This window comes from Myzus persicae, unplaced genomic scaffold, assembly GCF_001856785.1.
Source record: "Myzus persicae strain clone G006 unplaced genomic scaffold, MPER_G0061.0, whole genome shotgun sequence".
Taxonomy (NCBI): domain Eukaryota; kingdom Metazoa; phylum Arthropoda; class Insecta; order Hemiptera; family Aphididae; genus Myzus; species Myzus persicae.
Window position 1 is genome coordinate 26,073 of NW_019104384.1, and position 24,400 is coordinate 50,472.

General features: G+C 27.8%; 2 protein-coding genes across 4 annotated transcripts; both read left to right on the forward strand.

The window, feature by feature from the left end:
- Positions 1–1,042: 1,042 nt before the first annotated feature.
- On the forward strand, positions 1,043–4,556 carry LOC111041778 (serine/threonine-protein kinase 16). Of its 2 annotated transcripts, none has more exons than XM_022326188.1 (6): positions 1,043–1,377; positions 2,022–2,265; positions 2,360–2,546; positions 2,624–2,778; positions 4,136–4,264; positions 4,349–4,556. In XM_022326188.1, the coding sequence occupies exons 1-6, from the start codon at positions 1,301–1,303 to the stop codon at positions 4,502–4,504; spliced, it is 948 nt and encodes a 315-aa protein (XP_022181880.1). In that variant the 5' UTR covers positions 1,043–1,300; the 3' UTR covers positions 4,505–4,556. The 2 variants fall into 2 exon arrangements, with proteins under 2 accessions (XP_022181880.1, XP_022181881.1); XM_022326189.1 differs by lacking the exon at positions 1,043–1,377 and adding an exon at positions 1,649–1,931.
- Positions 4,557–6,309: 1,753 nt separating this feature from the next.
- On the forward strand, positions 6,310–23,881 carry LOC111041780 (ATP-citrate synthase). Of its 2 annotated transcripts, none has more exons than XM_022326193.1 (14): positions 6,310–6,756; positions 18,196–18,361; positions 18,431–18,616; positions 18,683–18,873; positions 18,938–19,196; positions 19,301–19,834; positions 19,901–20,080; positions 20,180–20,303; positions 20,364–20,479; positions 20,543–20,739; positions 20,818–21,098; positions 21,731–22,419; positions 22,500–22,773; positions 23,272–23,557. In XM_022326193.1, exons 2-14 carry the CDS (start codon positions 18,206–18,208, stop codon positions 23,361–23,363), a joined length of 3,279 nt encoding a protein of 1,092 aa, XP_022181885.1. In that variant the 5' UTR covers positions 6,310–6,756; positions 18,196–18,205; the 3' UTR covers positions 23,364–23,557. The 2 variants fall into 2 exon arrangements, with proteins under 2 accessions (XP_022181885.1, XP_022181884.1); XM_022326192.1 differs by lacking the exon at positions 6,310–6,756 and adding an exon at positions 14,745–14,927 and having other exon boundaries at positions 23,272–23,881.
- The last annotated feature ends 519 nt before the right edge of the window (positions 23,882–24,400 follow it).

Sequence of the window (24,400 nt, forward strand, 5' to 3'; positions counted from 1 at the left end):
TCACATTTTTATAGTAAATAGTTCAAAAAGAGTAGCATTTTTTCGAAAATGTTACGGTACACAGAAATTGTTTGAGTATACATTCAATTAAAATTTCATCTATATGGGGTTATTTTTTAGTTGAGTTACACTAAAAAACAAAATTAATTTTATTCAAAAACTGGTTTTGAGTAAATATCTCAGGTTTTCCTAAATTTTTTGTTTATTCTTCCTGTTGGTTTTGAAAACTATTGGAATTTTTTTTACTTTTGACCCCCTTCTCACCCCCAGAGTTACTTATTGCTACCTAACCTAACGTAACAATATAAGCTATGTTCTTGATTTCTAAATTTTTTCGGTAAATTTCATTCACTCTTTCAGTGAAACCTTTTTGTGCCGTATTAAAATTTTAAGGTGCATTAAACCGCCGCCGAAGAATAAACAGCTATCTTTTTCGTTTTCATTTCCCACTGAACTGAAACTTTTGAAAGTATCGATATATTTTTTAAGAATAACCTGAACGGAACAATATATGAGTAATTATTAAATGTTATATAAATTCTAATGTAATAATGTACCTACTGATATTTTAAATATTCAATTTTTTCAGCCTTTTAATTTAATATGTACCTATAGGCTATAGGCGCATAGCAAATGTTGTACCAATGTATTTTTGGTATTTTTAGGCTGCTGTAAGACTGATTTATGAGAATTCTTGTACTAAATTGTAAAGATGTTTCCAAAAATAAACAAAATAAACAAAATAAACATTTACAGTACCTAAGTACAATAATATAACAATATGTTTCTGTATGTGCTTCCATTTTTTGTTATTTTCATCTACCTATGTAGCCATGTAGGTACTCTCCATTTTTCAATATCGAAAATTGTATATAACACTCATGAATTAGATTTTTCTGTGACATAGAGTAACACTGTTACTATATAATACTATTATCATTTTATCACGATAGCTATAATTGATAAAGTGCTATCGAGGTGGATTGATATCACTAACTTAGTTCGTGATTGATATTCAAATCCACCTTGATATTAAAAATTAATTTTATATCATTTAGATAGAAAACAATTGATTGAAATGTAAAATACACATACCTAAGTAATAAGTGCTTATTAATCTATTATTTTAATATTTATACATTACTATTTACTGAATAAGTTACGAAATCAATTTGGCGACACTTTAAAATTACCTATGCGTTTTAGTTATTTGTCTATTATTTTCGTTTCATGTTCTATGCAATAAAATAATTGATGCCATTTAACCATTAATGAACAAACTCCAAACCATTAAGTAATCATGGGTTGTGCCTGTGAAAAACAACATGTCACAATACAAGATAACAAGTATTACGTGCATGATCAAATTGGACAAGGGTAATTTTATTAAATGCACTTAAATGTCTTGATCTATAGTATGGTCATAAAACAATTTCAGCTGTTCATAGTGTTCATACACATTAAAGCTTCGAATGCTAATTTGCCAATGTAAACAATATGGGACAATGACAACGCTATATTTTTACTTGATATTTTATATCATTGAAATGTTCTTAATGGAATGTAAAAAATAATTACATTTACTTCACAAATAAATTCAAAATCAATATGAATACCTATATTATGATTCAATATTTCTGATTTTTTTTTATCAGATTTAACAAAGTAGTCATTTGATACAATTTAATATATGTGTTAGGTACATAAATACGCATCAGTACATCACTATAGGTTCATACCTACATGAAATATAGATATACTGAAAGTTGGATATTGGTACTTGACATTATCTTAAACAATATAACAATTACCATTACTAGAACAACTTTATCATACTACCCCAATCAATTTATAGGTACCTACTGGCTACTACTAATTTATACTATTTAATTTTCTAAAAATCCAACTATTCTATCAGTGTGTCATGAAAGGTAAAACCAACTTTTGTCCATCTTGTAACATGTTAGTAAGTATAAAACTACCTATATGATAATTTTTGTTTTTTTAAAAATATTTTTCAGTGGCTTTAGTTCAGTGTTCCTTGTAAAAGATACTGATAATATGAAATTTGTATTGAAATGTATCTTATGCCATGATCAAAAAGACCGAGAAAAAGCTTGGAATGAAGCTAAGGTCCATCAGCTTTTACAAAGCAGTGGAAACAAATATGTTCTTAATTTAATTGGATGTGGAATGATTGAAAAATCATTAGAATTTTCAAAAACGCCTACAGATACATTTCTTATGTTATTGCCTTATTACAAAGTAAGTAGGTAAAATAGCTAAAATATTATGAATGGAAAGATTTGAACTTTGTATACCACATATAAAATTTATTTTTTTTATTTACTTTGTCTAGAATGGATCATTACATGACAATTTAATTAAACCTCATTATCATATGGATTTGAAATATGTATTGAAACATTTTCGATCAATTTGTTTGAGTGTAAAGACATTTCATGATCTATCTTATTCACACAGAGATATAAAACCTGCTAATATATTATTTAATGATAATAATGAACCAGTGATTATTGACTTAGGTGACTACTTCATTTGAGAGGTTGTTAAACTATTAAAAAATATATTTAAATATTATTTAAAAGAATGTATTTTATAGGATCTGCTGCTCCTGCCAAAATAACAGTGACTTCAAAAAAAGAAGCACAAGAACTTCTGGATGATGTGAATGAAAGATGTTCAATGACATACAGAGCTCCAGAATTGTTTAATATAGATATTAATTCTGTTATTGATGAACGAATTGATGTCTGGGTAAGAACCAAGTACCCAAAAAATAGTAATTATATTCATAGACAATACTTCAACTTTTTAAAATATTCTAAATTGTTCATACCTATAAATAGCTAAAAGAGTTAGTATTTTGAAAATTATAATATATAAAAAAATACTAGTATAAAAATTTCAAAATCTACGGTTTTTTGTTTTTGAATTACAAAAAACTAAGAAAATAAATTTTGTAAAAAACTGATTTTACATTAAAATTTCCATTTTTGGTTTTTCCCAATTATTGAGAAAATGTCTGGGAATTTTCACTTTTGCTCCACTCAAACTACTAACTAGATTCGCTTTCTTACCAGCCACCAGGAAAGAAATTGAAGTTCAAAATTAATTTTTAGTGTTTAAAACAACATATTTTTTTATTTAGATATCTACTTTACAGTGGTTTTTAGGACAATATTTTTACTTTGGCATTTCATTATAATTTTTAAAACAATCATTATTTTCAATCTACCAAATATCAACATTTTTGAATTGAGTTCAAACATTTTTGACGAACCAGATTTCAAATTGTTGCCCAGCTCAAAATAAATCCGATTACAATAAACTTTGTATTATTTGTTTCAGCTTAAACAAAAATATTACAAATTGTTATAGGCAAATTAATACTTTTTTTTGATTGGAAGTTGCATTTTTTGTCCTTTATAACTTAACACATTTTGATTCTAATATGTGAGATTACTTTAGAATATTATGCAATTTAAAACTATATTTGTGTTTAAATAATAATATATTGATTCCAACGAACAGTAAATTGTATTAATCAGTAACTATATTATAATATTATGTAATACACTCAACACTGTCTTACAATAAAAATTTATACTTATACTTTTACTGTTATTAAATTATATTATATAACAATTAACTGCTCTATTAAAAGATCTTGAAATATGAGATAAGTTTTATTATTATTTTATTATGTGTCCATTTAAGAAAGAGACTATAAATTAAACTGTTATTATTCATAAATCAAATAACAATTATTTTTTAAATACATATTTAATATTTATAATACCATAATAACTAGTGGGGTAGTGTATGCCGTATGACACTGATAAAGTGACACATGTCATATAAACAATGTATATTGCCCTCAAGGCGTAAATAATAAAAATATAGGTATTTTATAATAAATTCTTCTTAACCACTGTCCACTTTTTTAAATTTTAAAGTTAAATTTAAACTATTACTAAACATTATTAAGGAACATTTTAAGATAATACAATTAAAGCAAATTATGAATATATTTCTATATTCTGGATTTTAAATAATATTTATTTAAAATTCAATTTTGAAACATTATACTGATAACTTTTAATGTCTTTAGTCTTTAGGATGTTTATTGTATGCAATGCTTTATAAAAAGTCACCTTTTGACTTGGTTTATGAACGCGGAGATTCTGTTGCTTTGGCTGTGATAAGTGGAAAAATATATTTTCCTCCAAATTCTAATGAAGTAATAATTTTTGTAGATAAGATTTAAAAATCTTTCTTTATGAAATATTTTATACTATTATAAATGTTTTATTTTTATTTTTAGAGTGTCAACAATTTAGTTAAGGTAATGCTAACAGTAGATCATTTTAAACGACCATTTATTGATGATGTATTAGAATCAGTCAAAGTTGTTGATGAATTATTTGATCAGGATTTCAATGAACATACAATTTTAAACTCAAATATTTGTAATGTTTAGAAATTATATTTAATACATACACTTTATATTATAATAAAATTAATTGTTTATACTTGAGTCTGTCTGTGTTAGTAATATCACTTATATTTTAATGAACATATTAGCTAAAACAATGTTGTTTAACCAAATACAATTTATTTTATTAAATTTGTACATAGATTTAAAAAATGTTATTCAATAAACCTTTTTTCATTCAATATTTTAAGTACAGAAAAATGTGAAATTAATTATTAAAAAATGACTCATAGAATTTTTTTAAATTTATTTTGGATAAAATATGTCATTTTTATTTCAATTTATATAAAATCTCAAATAAATTTTTCTAAAATGTATAATTAATAATAACTACTTTAATGTTATGTTGCATTAAATACTCAAAGTATTCCGTACACACTTTTTAAATTTGAACAAATATAAAAATATTTTTTCTCTACATTTATGATTTTTTTGTCGAAGTTGTATCAATTATATATTAATATCAAATACAGATAAATATCATTTATTAAAGATGTTCCTCTAAAAAAAAATTTTCAGAAATCTACTGGCTCTAGCTTTAATTAACAATTATCATTCTGCATTTCTGCAGTATTGTACAACAATGGGTCATCTATAAAACTCCCCTCTACTTTAGATTGTAAAAAAAAAGTAATGTATTTCCTGCACACATAAGACTATGTTAGTTGCTTATGAATTACTCATAATCGTTTTCTACAAGACAATAACGGATTGTGATTAACATACCGTTTTAAATACGAATTAAATGTTACACGTCAAAATAGTCATATCGTATATCTACTACGCGCTGTATACGAGATTTCATTGGAAACGACTTGATAATAATGTGGTCTTTTACGACGCGTTTTTTAAATAAAATAGAATACTAGTTTACCACTATTTGCCTTATTCACCTTTGACGGACGTTTGTTGAACTAATAAATGTTCAATACAATTAATACAATACGTCAATACTTAATGAGTAACAATAATATGAAGTGTATCATCTGTGTTCAGCGACAGGATATAGGTTATATAATATATGGGCTACGGCCTCAACAATTGGGACAAGGCAGAAAATTTGGACAATACATTTTTTTTTTAACTGTATAATGAATGATTATTAATAAGAAAAATATAAAGTCCTAAAAATACACTTGCCAATGAATATTGTGATTCTATATTGCCATACTATAGTCTATAAGTACAAACCATTTGCCTACCGTGTACCTAATAGTTAAAATAATATCTTTAATCGTGATTGAAAATAATAATTTTCCAAGCTGATCGTTTACAAGTACCTAGTTAATGCCACTGTGCCTAGCTCAATAAATTCCTGCTAGATATGTAACTATTGGATAAATATTACCTAATTATTAGATCATAAATTCATAGTATAATACAGTATTTAAATATAAATAATTCGAGAATTGCTGATGTGGACCTATTAATTAATATAATACCGTTTTGACGCCATCGCATAAGAAATTAGGAATTGAATAATCGGTAATAACTTATTATGGGCTATTATGCTCGACGTACCGCGTACGTGTATGGTATAAGGCATTTTAAATTTTAATAATGACTAATGAGTAATGACGATTGACGGGCGTCGGGTGTCAAGTGTGATTGTGTGAACTGTGAAGTAAAAAACCCGCCTGAAAAACGAGTCGTCCGCCCTATTGCAGTGTATCCTGGACCGGGGGCAACCGGGCTACGTTGGCGGCACTGTAAGCCGTCCGCCGTGATAACAACCACTGTGGCCAATTTACCTGCCACATTTCCCGTTACGGTGGCGTGAGTTGTCGTAGTTGTTGGGTCTCCTGTCAACCAGTTCCGGGCAATGTGTTAACTGACTGCTTAAATCACCATCGCTCGTTCGTGTTCCACACTTTTATCGAATACCGAAAATTCACTATCGCTCCCGTACGGGTTATTCTTCCCATACGTCGACATCGACATCGACTAATAATAATAATAATAATAATAATAGTAATAGTAGTTACAAATTTACAATTTTAAGTCAGTGGTCAGTCGTTTACTTGTTTTTGAATCGTCGTCTCTAATTTGTCCCAAGAACAAATTTAATTTAGAAGACATTCGTTTCGCTTTAAACTGCCGACGCCGACGTCAGACCAAACACGTTAATATTGTATTACTGTAATTACAGTGCTGTTACACTCCCGCGTCAAGGCGGTACGAATAAATCGCGTTCACGTCGAGATACTACAACACCTACAGTTAATATTGTTCGCAATGTAAGCATTTTATTTCGTTACTCATATGACATATTACATTATATTATTATATTATGATTGTGTTACTTCTTGCAATTGTTATTTTATACAATACCTATTTTGTATTATGCCGATGTTGTTCGCGTCGTTTTATTATATCAATGGATAAATAATGATGAAGTTTTATTGCTACCGACGTACGACGACGATTTGCAGTATTATAATTTATAATGTGCATAAGACGTCTCGATCTGCTCTCGTATTTGGGTTTCTTGACCTCACTTAATTGGGTGGCAAAGACTCCCATTTGGAGTATAATATAATGAATTGATAATAATTGTTTATGATTGTAAAATAAAAAATAAATGTATTGTGGTTTATCTTAGCCAAACTGTACAATTTTGATTCTAATGCTAAGTCATTGGGTAGGTAATGACAAATTATTTAAAAGTTGAGATTAATGAAAAATATGATCGTATTTTTACAGACATTACACATTTCTGTCAACTAAATTAATAAATCAAGGAATATATATTTATATATATATATTTTATTTATATTTATTCAGGAGTCTTTTTCAAAATTAGATAAATTTTATACAAAATTGTGTGTAGTGTACCTATCACTAGTACCTACCCTTTTTATTTCATTATACACGTACACAGTATTTGTGTAAAACTATCTATAGGTAGGTAGTTCAGGTATTAGATTATAGGATTTCTAAGTAAGTTTAAGGGAAGGAGTTTAACTAAGTAATAAGGAAATATAATCATTGCTAAAGAATGATAGTAAATATTAACTATTATGATAACACATTACCAGCTGCATTTTGTATCAATATGATTATTTAGATACCTAATATACATAATAATAACTTACCTATATTAATTTTATGTCACAATATTAGACTTTACATCAAAAGATATTTTACTTTTTAGTTCACAGTACATATACATTAAATATTAAAGTTATGAACTTCCATTTTTGTTTAGAAATGTAATGGCCCAACACTGTATTTGTCATTTTTACTTATCATCATTCAACAATTTCATATCAATTATTTTACTTACCTACTTCATACTTGTCTTATTTAAATAAAAATCAGAAACTCAATAGTTAAATTTCAAATATAGGTTATCGGGCATTCCTATCATATAGGATGAGTTTCAAAAGATCTTGTTTTACTGTGGGTAATTCGGTATCTGATTATTTATGGCGTTGAAAGATGTACAGTCTTATTTCTGTTTGTAGATTTAACAGTTTTCATTTCAAATTATTTGTTTGATAATCTGCTCAAAATTCATGTCTCGTGAAATGCTTTAATATACCTACAATACAATTTAATGTTGAAATATTTTTATTATTTTTCTTAATTTTTTTAATAGGTAGCAAATCAATTATACTATATCACCTATGTTACCCGAGCTAAGATTTTAAATTGTATGCTTAGTTCAGACAAGAGGAAGTTTATAATAGTAAATAGTAAGATGTATTTTTCTTACGTAATGTTAAGTGTATTTTATTATTTTTGTACCTAGTATTAGTTAATCTTGATTATTTGTTGTTGTTTCTATTTTGTAATTATACTTACATATAGGTATTATGAAGCATACAGTTATGATCTAACATTTTTGTTAATTCTTTTATGTTAGAACATTTTATATGGTCATTTTTTGGTATTGATACATTTTTAGTGTTTTTAGGTGATTAAAACCTTCACTGGCATAATAAATAGGTACTTAATAATAGATAAGTGTTAGATAGTAATTATTCATTCAAACAAAATATGATATTTGCCCGTGTCCTAATATTCTAAAATTGTTAAAATATTTAAATTGTACTCAAAATGGACCAATAATTTTTGTAGAAAGTAACTTTTAGCTGTGAAGCACAAACTGATAATCTGGGTACTCTTACAATAATTTTATGGCTATACAATTAATTAATAGACAAAACACACACAAAAAAGGGATTTGTTTTATTATGTAAAATTATAGATAACTAGAGTAATAATGAAGGCCCATTATTGAAAAATAATATAAATATTACCTTAATAATTAAATAATAATTATCTAATTGTCTTAATTGATTTTTTTCTAATAAATAACAAGAAAATTTAATAACTTGAGTACCTATATACTTGCATGTATCTAGAAGTCTAATTTATTTGAATTTTTAACTTCAGTGGAAAATATGTGGTTTATCTTATATTGTTTTTTTATATAATATATACAATTATACCTTATTATTAATTATTTTAAGACTATTCTTAATAGCTAGTGAGGTTTTTTTAAAAAAAAGCTTAGGTGCCTAGTATAATCTTATTTTACTAAATTGTATTATAGATCTAGCACATTAAGAGAGGACGCTACACGTACATTCTTTGTCTCCGTCTTACAAGTGCGTAACATAGCAAATTTAACACTCAGCAGATCACGTTTAGCTCCGTTAAAAATTTGTGTGAATTTCTTATACAAATTCAAGGTTATATTAATATCTAGGGCGTCTCATACAATTTTTATTATATTTTAATTTTGAAGCGAGTTATGAGTCTTTTAAAATTGTAAATTGTTTGTACATTTTAAAATACTTCGAACTCATGTTAAAATTAAAATATAATAAAAAGCCTACGAGATACCCGAGATAATAATCTTACCTTTAAATTTTACAAGAGATCAATTCACTTTAGTTTTTGAACTTACGGAGCTAAACGTGATCTGCTGAGCGTAAAATTTGCAATGTTGCGCATTTGGAAGACGGAGACAACATATGTCCGTGTAGCGACCCCTTAAATGTTATTGTTATTTTATCTTGTTTATACAAATAGAATGAGTTTTACTATTAATTTATTTTAATTTTATCGATCTAAGACAATGTAAGTAACTTGCAACATAAAAATATTGCAAATTCTTCACCAATTCTTGACTGTATTAAAATTACAGTATATAATTATAGAGGTTACTAATTTGAATTGTAAAATTGGTATCCCTTGTGTGATCCTCCTCGCATATTACAATCGTGATTTTATTCAATTTGGCAATTACCTTTTAACTTTTCGGAATTGGAAGTTGTTACCTAAATAAAATATTTATGAATTTACAAGTATTTATATATAAGGATAAATTAAACAGTTTTACATTCATCAATTAAATTATAATAATCTTATTCAATTTAAGTGTTTTATTTATTTGTTATACAATTAGAATTTCTCGGCTATAAAGCCATAAGCTCGTTCAATAATAAACTAATTTTTCAACGCAATTCATAATTAATAATATTAATTATAATTAAGTTGCTTGTAATTTAAAAAGGTATCCATGAAACATCAAAAACACACTTGACAGCGTATATTATACCGTCTATTCTTATCTTTATAAAAGAAACCTTATTTATACTATGTATAGCAAAGTTGTTCCAAATACACTTCATAGATTCATTTTTTTTTCGTTTTTTGCCAGGAGAGGTACCTACTACCTACATATTATATTTCCACTTATCCAACAAACATTGTGAATAGTTTCACGAATTTTTCCACATTTTAACACACCTCCTAAGGTGTCACAACATCACTCTTTCTTTCATTTATGGTCTGGGCACAGATTGTATTTCAATGTTCTGGTTTCCAGTGGGGCATCTTTTTAATTTCACATTTTTTTGTTTCCGTCAACAAACTAATTATAATTAAAATTATATAAAAATCAAATAAATGCAATTTTAAATGTATGTATCATAATCATATTTCAAGATTATGTTCCCAACTATCGTGAATCGAAATAAACGTAATCAACTTTATTCGATAGTATAAAATAATAAAATAAGTGTTGAAGACTTCCTAAAAGCAATTTCTCGTAACATCAGAAAATGCTGTAAAAACTAGTTAATATTTTCGGTAATATTGTAATAATTTCATTTCAATTGACATATACAATCATTATTATTATAACCCTCGATATCGTGGCATCGTGACATTTGTTTTAATCTGTTTATTCATCTAAATAATGTGTAGTTATATTTTTGGGGTATAAGATAATTTAAAAAATTAACATTTTTTAACATATAGGTAATTATTAATCGTATTTCGAATATATAATTTATAAAATAATTCTTGTGGTTTGGTGAAGTGCGGTCGTACGCTCAATCTGCGGTTATCCCTGAACGTACCGGGCCGTCGTTGCTAGCACTCAGATGGGTGACCACCCAGGTTTTTAGCAACACATCCTTGCCACACATACAAACGTGTTCCAACCAACCGTTTCCCCCTCCCCCGCACAATTTCAGGCCAATGACCTTAGTAGTTGAAGCCTTAATCCAAATAAGTAAAGATAATAATTCGTATACATTATTTATATTTAATTAAATTGAACGTGCCAGTCAATCCCCAGTATAATGCTACTGGAAATATTTTTTCAGCTTCTCCTATCGCAAATCACTGTAATAAGGTATAGACTAACTTCTCTGAAAATTGTAATATTCCATTTCCTTTTTTAGTACGATATTTTTAGCATATAGGGGGATTTACAAATTTGGGAAAGTTAATCTCAAGTAGACATGATGACAAATTCAAATCTATTTTTAGAATTCTTATCGCTTATTGTAATTCATAAAACTATAGTCGAATAAGGTAATCATTGCTATTTTCAACCAATCTTAAAATTTAAAATTGTATGATTTAGTTATTATTTTATAAATTAAAGAAAATTGTATACATTTTAACAAATACTCCGATAAATACTATAATACTAATATATACTACGGCCCGAGCGAGCCCACATAACACAGGCTGTTTTTAACTCATCAAATGTTATGATTTACGTATTATAATTTATAACATTACATTCTGCTTGTCCCGTAGAGACATATTTAATGTCTTTTCTGTAATTATTTTATTTAAATCCAATATTTGATTTGGCTATCCTTAATATTTATGTCGTCCTTCTTAACAAAAGTGTATTGTTATCTCTTATTGGTTATTAATGTATTGTATCAAATGTATTAATCTATATCATATTATATGTGTGTAGTGTGTACATAGTCATTAGCTTTGTAATAATGTTAGTAATAAACTATGATTTTTTTAAACATAAAAGATTAATTAGTTAGAATAATTTTTTTTTAATTTGTAATTTTAATAATAATTGTGGGTACTTGTAATTTATATTAAAGTATAATTGATTTATAAATACATTTTATTTTGTACCAATAACCGGGGACGAAACTATTTCGCATTACTTCGACTTACTTAACTATGTATACTTTTTGGTGTTCGATGTAAATTATTAAATTAATTACAATACTATTTGTATTCTATTGTGTACTAATTGATTTGGTTATTACTAATTGCTACAACAAAACATACATATGAACTGATTTACTATTTATAACATTGACTATTGTAATATGGGAAAAAAAGTCGACCGTAGTCAATCACACCTCTTGTATTATCTACTACAGATGTTACTCGCTTACGTTGAGATTCGTAAATGCTTTAATTATTGGGTTTAGTATTAATAATACGTCAGATAGTAATGCGTCTATACATTATAAATACGAATTGATACCAGCAGGGTTAGGGTTTATCAATGTCAAGGAGTCCTTGGAGTAACTTTAGTTCATTTATTTTAGTATCTATTTCTCACACTTGTACTTTAAACACATCAACATTTTAAATTAAATAAACTTTTTGCTATCGACTAACTATATATTTATGTATTTTTGAATTGGTTATTACTTATTATTTATTATATTTTATATTTTTATATAGTTTTATTATTTTGAGTTTTGAATAGTAGAGTGAAACTATAATAACATCAATGGTAAAATGGTATGTTTGCACTCGTTTATGTGTGTTGACCTTATTATTGATTCAGTCTAAATACATTTGTTAGCTTTTCGCATGAAATACTCGTATACCTACTTAATTGTACTTCTGAACAGTTTATATGTCTAAAAGTATTCGATGTCAGCTGTATAGCGACAAATATGATACAAAAATAGATAATTCGTTAATCCGTGTTTTCTCTATGTCCTTACATCATATTGTTTACTTTATCGTGTTGACTCGTTTTACTTTCACTTCTATCGTTGTATAATATAATATAACTTAAGTGAAATCGGCAAGAGTTATAAGATTTATTTTAGTTCTTAGGAAATAATAACTTAAATAAAAATTATCCATTAGTTAGATATCCATTATTTTAATTTTAATTAAAATTTTGTGATGATATATGTCTTAAATCGGTAAAAATGCATAAGTGTATGAAAAAGAAATGTATTATAATATTATATTTGATTAAGTTAGCTTACTTCATTTTACCAAAACTGCTTCAAATATGTTGTAAATAAGTCGTTAATATTGAAAATATAAAGTTATTTGATTTTCTGTTTTTAATGCGAATATAATAAATGTAAAATATTTTTAAAATGTTTACGTGAGGTATTTGGGGTAGGTTAGGTACAAGTAATATACATCGTGGCATTCATGTTTTTAGCGCCTAATATTATTGCGTTTCTTCTAAAAGTCATATTTAAAAATTTCGTATTTTAATAACTTTTATGAAAAATATGACCTTGTCTTTCAACAAGGTCGAAAGAAAAGTATCTAGTACATGCGTGTCATTGGTTTCCTGCTTATTTATAAGTTAAGTCTAACCAGATTCTTACTCGTAGAAAAACTTGTAATACTACATATTATAACATGACGAGTTTTTTGCTGACTTAAAATTTGGTTTGATGATAACGAAATAATATACCTACATCCTACTTGTATTTTGTAAAACGTAGATATAGGTACTATTTAAAAGTTTTATATTAATGAATTCTAGTCTAATTTTGAATTATGATGACGACCTTCAGCTATTAATTGCAAGCAACTTCTTAGTCTTAGTGGTAGTTGGCCTTTGTACCTATTAACTAAATAAATAAACACGTAACACGTCCAGCATCACAAATACTAAACAGTTAAAGATTAAAATTTAAACAATTTTAGAGAAGTTTTGTTTGAATAAAATATTAAATTAATTTTAACAAATTAAGTAAGTACTATTATTTACAAGAAATTATTCTTTCAGGTAATACATTCAAAATATTTTTTAATTAAGTTTCTATTTAAACCGTATTTATATTTTATATATAATTAACTACAACTCGTAACCGTCCCGTTATCTCAATTGAATAAAAGTTGTTTTTTCAACTGTGCTTAACATTTTCAATTTTTTTTCCAAGTACCCTAGGTATAATGTTTTAATGTCATTAAAACATTGAATATTTGTTTCAATATGTATTACAATGCTATTACTCCGATCTCACTCTCACGTCCGTTTTTTATCGTATGCTGTATACTCCGCATGTATGATAAAATATTCATATAAAACTAATTAGGTAGGTACCAGCTGCAGGACCTATTTTGAATAGAATAAATAGCTACAAATAAAACCCTACCTATTCTTAAACTTATGGAAATTAAAAACTTGCTCATATATTAAGATCGTATAAACTAATATTATTAAAAAAAATATCTCCGCCAATCTAGAAATCTTAATATGTTAGAGGGCAGTCGGAAATACAATTTGAGTATATATTTTTTGACGTACGAATTCTGTAATAGCAGTATATATCGATGTATCAATATTATAGATAAAATATATTTTAAACTTATGTTGTGTATCACATTTATCCTTCCAAGTAGAAATTTTCTAATACTTAGGTCACTTTGTATTGTGATTAAAATCCTTTTTTATTTCAAGAGTTAATAGTGTATAAAAATAACAGCACTTTTATCATTATTTTGTAAAATCAAATTTTAAGAACATTTTGATTAGAATATAAATGTTTTATTATTTACCTGAAGATTTGCTATCAACGGCTTTTTTATGATCAATTGACCCAACAAAACAGGCTTCTCACTCTTTAATCATTATTATCTATACCGGTCTAAGTCAATAGGTTATAATATTGCTTTGGATATTGTTGCGACCTTGGTCACGTAAGAAAGGGCGAGCTTAATAACTTTCTCCAATCGTGTCAGTTGTGTTCGCGCCATCGACGGTGTTCACTGTTCGCCTCATTGCTAACTGCATAGTCGTGAATCGTTATTATTAACTAAATACTGTGTTTTCATAAAAACACAGTCAATATATTTTAACGATCTCACTGATCGGAATCAGCCATTAATCAACATAAACATTATACTGACGGTAATTTACTTTTTATACGTTTTTTTCTTATTTAGATATATTATTTGGATTATACAACATTTAGTTTGTTTGATACAATTAATGTTTAATACATTTTTTTTTCAGTTATTTTAAGTTAGTATGAAAATTAAACAATACTACCCATAGTTAGGCTAGTTGCTCATCCTAATATTCTATAATTTTCGAAAAATTATATTGGCGTAGTAATTGAAAAAATTTAATTAATATTGAAGCAAACAATTTGCAAGTGCTTTCAAGACTGGTGATCTATGGATTTGAGATCTTAGTCAAGCTCCTGAGTGGGCCCGCCCTCTAAGAACAAACCAAAAGTAGTGACTGATTATAATTAGTAAACATTTTAGTGGAATAATAATCCTAAATACAGCCTACAATGTTGACGTTTTGTTTATTATGTGTAATTTTCTGTTGATAATATTTTCTCGAACTTAATTGTCATTGATGACAGCTTCATATTTTCATCATTATTATATTATACTATTTTATTATATTATTTTTATTCAACATAATCATTTTTAAACTAATTGTTATTTTTTAAATGGCTTAAAGCATAATATATTCACAAATTTAATTAAAAAAATTAGTTTCAAATTTATTTTTAACATCTCTAACAAAACAATAATTAATTTAGTATGGGTTGTTTTTACTAGTATAAGGAATATTCGAGTAATTAAGAAAATACCATAGAATTTCAAATTATGAAAGTTCATTGTATGGCCTTGTATAAGACTCACAGCTACTGGGTTCATTCGTTTATATATAAGACTCGAAATTGACTGGAACGGAAATATCTAAAATCATTGAAAAACAGTTAGAAGTTAGAAGACTTTACTTTTGTGTAAACCACGAACTTTCAAGGGGGGAGGGGGTTGGATAGAAATTGTTTAAAAGACACGTTTGGTAAAACTTTTTAATAAATTTGTTTCAAAAAACCTATATGTGTTGTAATGGTTTGAATTCATTAATTATATGTACAACAATCTTTATCACACTTCACATTTATCGCAAATATTGTAATTGTAGTGTAAGGTAAATATGTATCTAAAATTAAAATAATGAATAATAATATGTAAAATTAAAATAGCAAAATAAAGTTAATAGTTAATTTTTAAAAATGTTGCTTTCGTTTCCTACTTTGCTTATGGTTCATTTGGTTTTAATTACTACTTATTTTGTTCTGGTATCAAAGTGAGTCTCGCAAGGGTGAGCGAATCTTATATTAGGTAAAAACTGATTTATTTCTAAAATATTAAAATCTAACAAAATATATATTTTTTTATTAAATCTTTAATAAGAAAATATAATAATTGTTTAAATGATTTAATTTTTCAATACCAAAATAAGGCAAATTATAAATTATTATAAGTACATACTTAAGTAATTGAAGTAAACAAAAAAATATGATCTTTATCTGAATATGTTTATTTATAATATATATATATTATTTTTTTTGTAATGATAAAATTATTGCAATCAATATCGATATGAGGATCACATAATAAGTGTCATAATCAATTACTTAAGCAAGAGTTTCATATAATACATTACTTTAATAATATTAAAAATATAAAACATTATTGTGCCATTACATATATTGTATATCCACTTATTTGAAGGGCTATATTAAATGTATTAAAGAATAATAGAAAATCATGGATACTACATACATTTTGTTTTAATATTCATTTTTAAAGCACGTTCCATTCTTACTGCTTTTAACGAGTTGTTAATTAATCAATTACGCATGGATTAAATTGATGTATTTAGAATAATCTAATATATTATGTTCATTAATTTGTGCAATATACTTCTACGTCATACATAATTTATCCTTGTTCCAAACCTCAAAGTCATTATGTAATTTTATGTATGAATTCAAAATATAATATTAGAATAGTGGGATATAAAATAAATATGAAGAATCAATGACAAATAACAAATTGTTGATATTCACTCTTGCCTAACATAACATATAATACTATATATTTTAATAATAAAAACTGTTTTTATTAAATTATTCTCAATAAGGATCTTATATATATATAGAAGCCTGATATATATTTTTAAGAACAATATATAATATTTAAGGTCGTTCAAGTTTACTTATAAATGAAGTTGACCTTTAATGACCCCTGTGTTATCTACATTTTTTATGTACGCCTATATTTTTTTAATACTATAAAAATTGATAGAATAAATTGCTCAATAGTCAGTTAATCAGGCATTTTTTATTTAAATATTGTGCCTATTTATATTTGATGTTTTAAACAATTTTTTAATTTAACTTCTATGTAAATCAAAAATGTTGCTTCTATTACTATACCAAGTAATTCTCCTAAGGACTTAAAGCCCAAGTGGTTTTTTCATTATCTGTTATAAAGTTGAAAAGAAATCTATAATAAAAGGGTGGATACGCAGCTTTACTGTACAGTAGGTTACAATAAATTGGTCATTGTGTTTGAAATTAATGAGGATTGATATTAAATGATATTTAATTGTTAGTATAACAATTTACCAAGAATCAACATCCAATTTTCATGCTTATTCACCCTGAAAAAATTTGACGTTTATAGGAAAAAAATTGAAAATTACTATAAATAACTCAAAATATTTTGAAAATTGTACCTGTACAGAAAATGGTAAAATAAAAATTTGGTGAAAATATACTTACAGTTATTTGTTTTTGAAGTACAACAAAATTAGAAAATCTTTCGATGACAATTCGTTAATTTATGGCTGAAAATCTATCAACATTTAAAGCATTTCCAGTTAATAGTTTTTTAGTTACACACTAACACTGAAAAAAACTAATCAATTTTGTTAAGAACTGGGTTTGCGTAAGACCCCTATTTTTTTTTTGTCTATGCTTTTGAAAACTAAAACTCTTAGGAATTTTCCATTTTTACCTCTCCAAAATACCAACTAGATTCACTCCCCCCCCCTCCCCTTAGAGGAAATACTGAAGTATAAAATCATAGTATTATTTCGATAAATTCCAGTACATTCATCAGAATCTAAAAAACTAGCAAATTAATAAGTGTCTTTGGTATGTGGCTCATAAAAAATGTTTATCATTATATTGTCATTTTTGTTACTTTTAGACGATATATTTGTGTTGCATCAAACAATGCAAATTGTATAGGTATTACACCTAAAATTTAAAAAAAACCTTGGGTATATGGGATGTTTCTATCCATATTATTATAATTATTTATGTAATTTTTCTAATAACCTAAATTTTATTTTTCAGTTAATTCATTATGTCAGCCAAAGCAATAAGTGAAGCAACCGGAAAAGATATCATAAACAGAAATTTAGCTCCATTAACGTCTGCTGTCAAATGCAGATTTGCTTCAGTTAATGAAAGCACAAAATGGGAAGACCTCGTGCTGGATAACCCATGGCTTAAAGCTGAAGTATTCATTTTTAATATTTTATTTTAAATTTATTTTAATATTTTTAATAAACATTTTTACATTTTTTAGAGTTTAGTTGCAAAACCTGATCAATTGATCAAACGTCGTGGTAAACTAGGCTTGATCAAAGTAAAGACTGATTATTCTGGAGCTAAACAATGGATTCTAGAGCGTTTGGGAAAAGACCAACAAATTGGTCGAGCAAATGGAAAATTGAAAAATTTTATTATTGAACCATTCATTCCTCACAAGGCTGTATGTTTTATTTAAACTTGCTTGTTTAAAATAAATTAACATCTCTAAAAAAAATGTCATGTATAGGAAGAAGAAGCATATGTATGCATCTACTCTCATCGTCATGCTGATACAATTCTCTTCCATCATGAGGGTGGTGTAGACATTGGAGATGTTGATGCTAAAGCATTAAAACTTGAAGTACCAATTGGTCAAAATGTAACTGAGGAGCAAATCTTGGAAAAGCTATTGACCAAAGTCAGCCCAGCCAAACAAAAGTAAAATCATTGTAAAATAAAAACTAATACATTTTTATAATTCATAAAAATTTATATATTTTAGAACCATTGCAACATTTATAGTTGCTTTATACAAAATGTATGTTAACCTTTACTTCACATATTTGGAAATCAATCCATTAGTAGTAACAGATAGTGCTATATACATCTTGGATTTGGCTGCAAAAATTGATTCTACTGCCGATTTTATTTGTCGTGCTTCTTGGGGTGAAATTGAATACCCACCACCATTTGGGCGGGATGCTTTCCCAGAAGAAGCATACATTGCAGATTTAGATGCTAAAAGTGGAGCTTCACTTAAGGTAAACAATAAAGCAAAAATGTAGTATTAAATATTTTTGATTGTTTTCATCTAAGCTTATAAAGATTTTTCAAATAATTTCAAATTGTTTTTCATTTTATTTAGTTAACAATTTTAAACAAAAAAGGACGTATCTGGACAATGGTTGCTGGTGGTGGTGCCTCTGTTATTTATGCTGATACCATTTGTGATTACGGTGGTGCTAGCGAATTAGCCAATTATGGAGAATACAGTGGTGCTCCATCAGAACAACAAACTTATGAATATGCCAAAACCATTTTAAGTTTAATGACTCAAGAAAAACATCCTGACGGCAAAGTTTTAATAACTGGAGGTGGTATTGCAAATTTCACCAATGTAGCAGCAACATTCAAAGGTATCGTCACAGCTTTGACAGAATACCAGACTAAAATTTTAGATCACAATATCACAATATACGTTCGTCGTGCTGGTCCTAACTACCAAGAAGGTCTTAGAATTATTAGGGAAGTAGGAAAGACTTTACGTATTCCCATTTATGTATTTGGACCAGAAACCCACATGACAGCTATTGTTGGGTATGCTCTGGGTAAAAAACCAATACCAAAAGAAACTGAACAGGAATCTGTAACAGCCAATTTTCTGTTGCCTGGTGGACAGGTAAGATAATACACTTGGCATACAATTAAGTTAATTGTTAGTATTAAAAAAAAACAAAATGTTTAGGACTCAAATTCTGTGAATGCACAACAAGAAGTTGTTGATGGTTCTAAAAGTGGTGCGACTAGTCCAACAGTAACATCAACTGTACGACCTAAGATAACTTCGACGGCTCCTTCCGTTAAACCTTTGTTTGGAAGTAACACTAGAGCTATTGTTTGGGGAATGCAAACTAGAGCTGTACAGGTAAATAACAAATATCATATTTTATTTTTGCTCATTATTTTTAATGTTTTGTTTAAAAGAAGCCTTACCTAATTAAGATATGACTATTTTATTTTTCAGAGTATGCTTGATTTTGATTTTGTTTGCCGAAGACATGAACCATCTGTTGCATGCCTTGTATATCCGTTCACTGGTGACCATAAATTGAAATTTTACTGGGGACATAAAGAAGTCTTAATTCCTGGTAAGTTAAACCTGTATAAATTTGAAATCTCTAAGTAAACAATTTCTATCTAATTTCTAGTGTACAAAAGAATGGAAGATGCAATGTTGAAACATCAAAATGCTGATGTCTTAGTAAACTTTGCATCTTTGCGATCTGCTTATGACAGTACAATTGAAACTCTGAACTATCCTCAAGTAAGACTGAAACGTTCTGTTTTTCTACCTTCGCATAATTTAATATTATTACAAATTTTATAGATAAGAACTATTGCTATTATTGCTGAGGGCATTCCTGAAAATATGACCAGAAAATTAATATTGTTGGCCAATGAAAAGAAAGTTACAGTTATTGGACCTGCGACTGTTGGTGGATTAAAACCAGGCGGTTTTAAGATTGGTAACACTGGTGGTATGATGGACAATATTTTACATTCCAAATTATATAGAGCAGGAAGGTAATATTCAAACTTATATGGCAATTCTTAAGGACTATAAAACTTAAATTAAATATTTTGTTTAAATTGTGTTTATAGTATTGCATATGTTTCTCGGTCTGGTGGTATGTCTAATGAGTTAAATAACATAATTTCGAGAACAACTGATGGTGTTTATGAAGGAGTAGCTATTGGCGGTGACCGTTATCCGGGCACTACATTTATGGATCACATTATGCGATACCAAGCAGACCCAGAAGTTAAAATGATTGTACTGTTAGGTGAAGTTGGGGGAACTGAAGAGTATGAGGTTTGTGAAGCTTTGACTCAAAAGAAAATCACAAAACCACTTGTTGCCTGGTGTATTGGAACTTGTGCCAGTAAGTACAATTCTTCATAGGCATTAAACGTACTGTTATGCACCACAACTATATCCCTAGACATTTTTCTATGGGGGAGGGGGGGGAGCAAAGATAATTTAAAATGGACAGTGGACAGAGTAGATAATATATTTGAGCAAAGAGCAAATAGCTTGAAAATTCTAGGAAGGAGGGCAAGTGCCCATTCTTGTCCTTCCCTGGGGATGTTATATTATTATAACCTTCCTCTTCTCTCTATCATACCCAGCTTCCATATTCTACGATGAATTAATTATCTAGATCTTTTTCTACTGTATCATACCATCTTTTCTTAGGTTTGTCTCTTGATATTTTTCCCATTCATTTGATTTCCGTGACTTTCTTGATGGGTAAGCCTTCTCATTGCGAGACGTGTCTTGTCCATTCCAACTTCTTTCTAACTTAAAACCATAATACGCTTGGCTTATTATACAGTTGCCGTAGGTTTTCATCAGTTCTTCTTTGGTAACTTTCCAAGTCATTGTTTTATACCAGTTCAAATATTTTCTTTACTATTTTTCTTCATTTTCTCAGTTGCTTGACCACATCATGCATGCGTATCATTACCAGACTACAAAATAAAAATATAGTTAAAAACAATGTGTTTTTACCAGGTATGTTTACGTCTGAAGTTCAATTTGGTCATGCTGGTTCATGTGCCAACTCAGATCAAGAAACCGCTACTACCAAAAATGTCAGCCTTCGAGAGGCTGGTGCGTTTGTACCAACTTCATTTGACTTTTTGGGTGATATTATTCATGATGTTTACAAGAAATTGGTGAAAGAAGGTGCTATCATTCCTCAAGCTGAATTACCACCGCCAACTGTTCCCATGGACTACTCTTGGGCTCGTGAACTTGGCCTAATTCGTAAACCAGCTTCATTTATGACAAGTATTTGTGATGAACGTGGACAAGAGTTATTGTATGCTGGTATGCCAATCAGTGATGTTCTAAAAGCAGACATGGGTATTGGAGGAGTTATATCGCTTTTGTGGTTCCAACGTTCTTTGCCACCATATGTGTGCAAATTCTTTGAAATGTGTCTTATGGTAACTGCTGATCATGGACCTGCTGTATCTGGCGCACACAATACTATTGTCTGTGCAAGAGCAGGTAAAGATTTAGTTTCATCTCTGGTTTCTGGATTGTTGACTATTGGAGACAGATTTGGTGGGGCCTTGGATGGAGCCGCTAAACAATTTACTGAAGCATATGACTCTGGATTGATTCCAATGGAATTTGTGAACCAAATGCGTAAGAAGGGATCACTCATTATGGGTATTGGTCATCGTGTAAAATCGGTGAGTCATTAATTTTCTAATAAATATAAATGATAAAATGAATGGTGGTAATTGTGTACTAAAAAATAATTTTTTTTTAGATCAACAATCCTGATATGAGAGTAAAAATCATAAAAGACTTTGTTTTGGAAAACTTCCCTGCCACACCACTATTGAACTATGCTTTAGAAGTTGAAAAAATCACCACATCCAAAAAACCCAATCTTATATTGAATGTTGATGGATGTATAGCTGTATCATTCTGTGATTTGTTGAGAAATAGTGGAAGTTTCACTCGTGAAGAAGCCCAAGAGTACATTGATATGGGCTCAATCAACAGTTTGTTTGTACTTGGAAGAAGTATTGGATTTATTGGTTAGTAATATACCATAATATGAAAGATATTTTTAAGAGGGTGTCAGTGCAATGTTTGTTTTTTCTTTCATACCAATGCTAAACATAAATAAAATGAGCACTTTTAAATTTTTTCATGAGTAAAATCACCTACTATAAAAATTGTAGGGGGTAATGTTTTTGAAGGTTTGACAATTTATATTTTATCTTATCATTGATTGACTTTATATTAGGCTTTAGAATTTGAAAAATTTGTAAATTGAAATTGATATTAAATAGTTTTGAAACAGTATTTAGACGAATTGATATGTCACACTCTCAAAAATATTAATTTCTATAATTTTATCATATTTGTAATGGGTAATAAATTACTTTCAAATTACTCAAAAATAAAATAATTTTATGTGATTGTGTTTGGTTTGTTTTGTAAGGCCAGAGAGTGAAAATAATCAGTGCTCTGATATCCCCTTAAGAAGTACTAAAACATATTTTCAATTAATATAAATTGTTTTGTTTTAGGACATTTTATGGATCAAAAGAGATTAAAACAAGGGCTTTACCGTCATCCATGGGACGACATTTCTTATGTCTTACCAGAACAATATAACTAGGAGAATTTTTTTAATTTTGTTTTCTATTTTTAATTGGTCGACAAGTGAACAAAGCCATTTTGCGCTATACAAATGCCAATAGAAGTTTTGGTTGCGCACAATTTATTACCTGATAAGTCTACACACAAGCATTTTTCCATCTCAGTTTCAAATATTTAAAACAGTTTTGCATTTGATTAGATATCAATATTAATAATTATTACTTTGTACATAATAATAACTATTTATTCATCGGGTTTAAATGTAAGCCTGTACAAAAATTGCATACATTTTTAATGCACCGTCTTATTTTTTTGTTGGCCTTTACAAAGATTTTTTTAGAAATTGTTTAAGATAAAATAAGTTTGTTATTATTGACTTGATTATGTATTGACTTAAATAATGGTGATAATATTCAATTTTTAGATTTTTATTTTCGTATTTTTTAGTGTTATTTCAGATGTAAACTCTCACACCGGTCTGAAGTGTATAATAAATGTCTCCAACTTCTTAGTTGGTAGAGGCAATACCTTACCTTATTTCTAGCCATATTTTAAACCTTAAAATTCCATGTGTACTGATTTCAAATTTGCTAATTGTTTGAAGGACTAGGAGAAACAATAACCATTTAACATACACATAAGTTAAATACCATAAATTGGATATTTTAATCAAGTGTATAGTATTTAAATGTTAATATTAAAGCAATAATATTTTATATGTTATAATTTATAAATTATAAATATTTATAAATAGGCAAATATTACAAATAAATACAGAAAAATGAAGTTTGCAGTTTAGCCATTCTTAAAAAAAGGTAATCAGGTGACAGATGTAAGAAAAAGTTTTTAAGTATACTCACTCTTCAATCTTTACATTGCTGACATCCCACATTTTGACTTAACAAAAATAGACCTTTGCCAACGATACTTGCATATGTTTCTCTGATGCGGATATTGATATTGCTATGAACTACTTTTAAAATCACTTAAATTATCTACAAGTTGGGTGTAACCTATGGAAAATAAAAATAAATCATCATCACTGTGACGTTGCGT

Bases quoted from the DNA above. Each gene is read 5' to 3' on its own strand.
- LOC111041778 (XM_022326188.1), top strand. From the start codon at position 1,301: ATGGGTTGTGCCTGTGAAAAACAACATGTCACAATACAAGATAACAAG. The intron at 1,378-2,021 runs GTAATTTTATTA...AATATTTTTCAG, and splicing joins CATGATCAAATTGGACAAGG to TGGCTTTAGTTCAGTGTTCC. The intron at 2,779-4,135 runs GTAAGAACCAAG...TAATGTCTTTAG, and splicing joins ATGAACGAATTGATGTCTGG to TCTTTAGGATGTTTATTGTA.
- LOC111041780 (XM_022326193.1), top strand. From the start codon at position 18,206: ATGTCAGCCAAAGCAATAAGTGAAGCAACCGGAAAAGATATCATAAAC. The intron at 18,617-18,682 runs GTATGTTTTATT...TGTCATGTATAG, and splicing joins CATTCATTCCTCACAAGGCT to GAAGAAGAAGCATATGTATG. The intron at 20,081-20,179 runs GTAAATAACAAA...TTTATTTTTCAG, and splicing joins TGCAAACTAGAGCTGTACAG to AGTATGCTTGATTTTGATTT.